The sequence below is a fragment of the Acartia tonsa genome, chromosome 7 (assembly GCF_053477335.1).
Source record: "Acartia tonsa isolate MP-2025a chromosome 7, ASM5347733v1, whole genome shotgun sequence".
In the NCBI taxonomy this organism is placed as follows: domain Eukaryota; kingdom Metazoa; phylum Arthropoda; class Copepoda; order Calanoida; family Acartiidae; genus Acartia; species Acartia tonsa.
This window is the reverse complement of record NC_137266.1, coordinates 37169702-37173766: the sequence shown is the minus strand read 5'-3', so window position 1 is coordinate 37173766 and position 4065 is coordinate 37169702. Positions and strand designations below refer to the sequence as shown.

Here is a 4065-nt window from a genome sequence, read left to right as displayed (position 1 = left end):
CGTACCTTGTTTTGTTTACGTTTTCCGTCTGCAAAAGTTAAATTCGTTCATCGTAAACAAAACCTATATTGACACAGATATGTTCCATCATTCTATTCGTTTTAACTTTTGATTACAGCGTTCCCCTTTTTATAATCAAAACTTATTGAGTCCTGATTCAAATCTTCTAAAACAATTCTACTATAGGTTTTAGAATAAGATTTTCTTTTTACTTAATTCAATTATAATGACGCTAATTGATAGGTTATTTACGTTACGAGTAACTCAACCATATTTATTTTAAAATGGTCGCTTGCAAAAATTATATTTAGCTAGCTTTATCTAAAGTGTTTTTTTTAAAACATCATTGAAGATATTCAGATTTAGCTAGTACATAAGTTTTTAATTGCTTGATACATCATAATGAATATGTTTTTGATAGCTCAGCGATAGCTATTTTTAAGCGTTGAATCATGTAAAATTAATTACATATTCTTTAACTTAATTGAATCTAATAAAACAAAGTTTTAATGTTTGAATAGCTTAACGATAGCTATTTTTAAGCGTTGAATCATGTAAGATTAATTACATATTCTTTAACTTAAAGAATTTTACTTTTAGATGATAAATCAAAATTTAATGGTTAGGAGGTTCAACCATAGTTGCTTAAAATACAAAAAAAAAACATTCGTGTGTACAGTCTTTTTCATAAAATCAACTTTACTATATTGCTTTTCAGAATCACTAGTCCTCTATTTTAAATTTACATTCGCTCATAATGTATGTGCCTGACAGCCTGGACGCGCATCAGAATATTAAGGAAAGATTCGAGGAATCAATGAGGGCGGCTGCGGCCACTCTTGCCAATTCCTCGTTTCTTGAAAACTCCTTAGACGACTCGAGTTCAGTGTACAGCGACCAGTCTGGGATGCCAAGCCTTGCTGATGTCGATGACTATGGGAGTACAAGTACTGTAGAGTCCGAAAGGGATCAAGGGGAGATGTTTGGCAACGAGCATCTCTCACTGATGCTTAGTAGAACGATACAAATCATCTGGTCTCTCCCCAATTCGGTGATGCAGAACTCCTGCGGTGACATTGGTGACGATGTTGCCGGAAGTGATTCTGGGTCTGCCGAGTTGGGGAGAGACCAGAAGACGAGTCTGGACACATTCAACATGGATGGCTTAATTAACATGTTGTTGGGTTTAGGCTTGTTTTCATGTGCTCTCATAGTGGTCTTCTTCGGTGCTGTATGGCTTGAGACTCTAACACGTATTGACAACACCTCAGACAGGTCGCTGGCTCGCTGGATAAGAGATGTATGTACGCGCCTCCGAAACATAGGCGTCAGGACCATTGAGCTTCTTCACTGCAGTAACAGGACCAACAGGACTAGATCTGGGGCTATGTCGCCAACTGCGGAGCCGTCGGACACCATGTATGAAGCCGCGTCCTCTGAGATTGATGATATTCTGTCGGATACACAGGTGAGTTTTCTTCTGTTGTATATTTCTTTTTTTTGTTTTGTATAATTTTTTTTCTAGCCACCCGTTTTGTCTAATAAAGCATCATGTTGTTGCAGGGTTGTTCTGTCCTATTCTCACTTCCTCAACGTTGACTTTCGGCTCTTCCATATATATCGCTCACCGTTTGTCGTCGTTTTATGTCGCCAGAGAAATCCGCTCGGTTACCGCAATTAAGTTGAGATACCAGTTAACATTTACTAAAATCTTAAGTAGCAACCTAATATTATTTCCCTCTGGGAAGGTTAAGAGTTTGCTCGTGCCGTACGTTTCTCATTGGGGGTTTAAATGTTAGATCAAGACTTTAATGTTTTCCTTTTGTTTTAGGCTCCCTCTGCTAGTCCATCGACTCCAGCAGAAGTAAGGTCCAGAATTGGCCTGTTTGCCGTACACTGTTTGTCTGCCACTGAGGATCGGGTTACTGGAAGAAATGTGCCTGCGGGCTTGGAAACCTCGACGGGAAGTCCTGGCTTCCGTCCGTTGATCGTTGATCAAACAGAGCGTTTACATGTAAGTATCCATGCTTTAGTTTTCTATTAATTTTCAGAAAGAGGCTGTACATTTGTACACGTATCTAGCGGTATTTGCAACTAAAATTCTTTTATTGGTAGAATATTAATCTTAAAATGTATGGTTGCATAAGCATTTTTGAACCGATCTAAGATTTTAATTCTAGTATAAAGTGGGTTGAATTGCTACCTAATCATATAGCTTTACAGGATTTTAGGCATTCTCATTTCCTGATTTTCCTAGACTCGTTGTTGGCGTTGGGATTAAACTAATAAGATTTATTATATTTTAGGCGACCAACTCAGTCAATCTGGAGGAACACTATACAAACATGCTAAGGTTTAGCCCACCCAGTTCTGGAGGGTCTGCAGAAGGATCCAGCTATAGTTCATCCCTATGCTTGAGTCGAATTGATTCCCCATCTGCAGCGGACCTTTCAGCGGTAAGTTTGCTACATTCGTTTAATACTAATAGTCGCCAAAACTACGTGACTTGAGGTAAAGAATTTGGTGACTTTAGCTATGCGTATATACAATAAGTTATTTTAATCATGGTGCTATTCCCGTTCCATTGGTTAGCACCATGACTTTAGCGGAGTTAATAAAAATTTTCTAAAAGTATCAAGGCTGCTCAATTATCTATATGGGTGAGCATTATTATATTTCTCCCTGATTACTTGTTAAGATTTTCTATTTTAACTAATATTTACTTCCCTATTTTAGGAAGCGGAAAATACCCTTCCTCTGGTGAACGTGTTCGAAATCGATATACCATCCAGCCAGTTCGGTTCCATGGGTAGTGAGATTCGGTTCCCATTGCCAGAGAGAATGGTTGGAGGTTTAGAGCGGCTGCGTCTTACAGTCGAGACTCCCACCCCATCTCTTCCACCAGAGACTGCCTCAGAGACTGCTAGCCTGACCTCAGTTGCGCGTTCGTCGGATAACAGCAGGGAGGAGTCCGATGCTGAAGGTGTCCCTCGGCGACGGGGTTCTGCCGGCCCTAAGCGTACGCGTTGAAGTGGCGAATGTTAGCTTGGTCATAGACATTGTAAATTTTATTAGACAAAGACTGCTCAGACACGTGTGACAAAATTCTTAATCTATGTAACTAGTCAAAATAGTGATTACTATTCAGTAAAATATTAGACGTTATGACTTTCATACTGTACAAGACTAAATAATTTACACCATTGTTATTTTGTTATATCATTACATGTTAGCTTGTAAGGAACTTAGTATGTAAGGAAATAATGGTATAAGGTTGTATTTTCTTTTCCCCTAATTTAAAACTTCGTGTAATCTCAATTACTTTCGTCATAGTTGAACTAAATTTCTTTTCTCAATATTATATTAACAATTTTAATTTTCAGCCTTATATCACAATTTATTCATTCTTGTTAGCTTTTAAGGGTTATGTATATAGATATTTAATCGAGCTTGCGCCTCAGTACCTTTTCTCTAAATTTCATTTATATCCATCCCTGTGCATTAATCGTGAATTTTAATTGTGCTGTGATATATATAGAGGACCTGTAAATAGCGTATATTTTTTTGTAACCAATATCTAAGTAGACTGAAGGACTGACGTTAGACAAAGCTATTCAAATATGCTTATTCAAGTACTTATAAGAGAGATATGTAAAGACTGTTTGTAAATTTTAATATTTGAGCAATTAGAGTAGTTTCATTGATCGGATAATTTTATTAAGGAAGATTATTTAACTTATTAAGGTTTAGAATATATATCATTCCTCTTCAAAACTATAGAACTTTACATCCCTTTAATTCTTACTACAATAGCCGTAAAACTTAAGTTTCGGGGTAAAATTTTCTTAGGCCTGTCATTAAAGTTAAATCTAAATTTTTATTTCCACCAAATAGAATTTTACTGATTCAAGTAGAGTCGTTGATAGGCTGTGTGCCTATATATATATAAGTTTTTGCATTTATTGCTCAATTATTTTTAATGATCTCGGAATTTTTCTTATGTGCCAGTATACAGCTTAAGTCCAAAAAAAAAATATTAACTAAATTTGTTAAAACTTGTCAGAA

General features: G+C 36.6%; 1 protein-coding gene across 1 annotated transcript; it reads left to right on the top strand.

Annotated features, from left to right (window-relative positions):
• Positions 1–1174: 1174 nt before the first annotated feature.
• Positions 1175–2448, top strand: LOC145324526 (uncharacterized). Its single transcript, XM_080167109.1, has 2 exons — positions 1175–1468; positions 1832–2448. Exons 1-2 carry the CDS (start codon positions 1175–1177, stop codon positions 2042–2044), a joined length of 507 nt encoding a protein of 168 aa, XP_080023235.1. The 3' UTR covers positions 2045–2448.
• The last annotated feature ends 1617 nt before the right edge of the window (positions 2449–4065 follow it).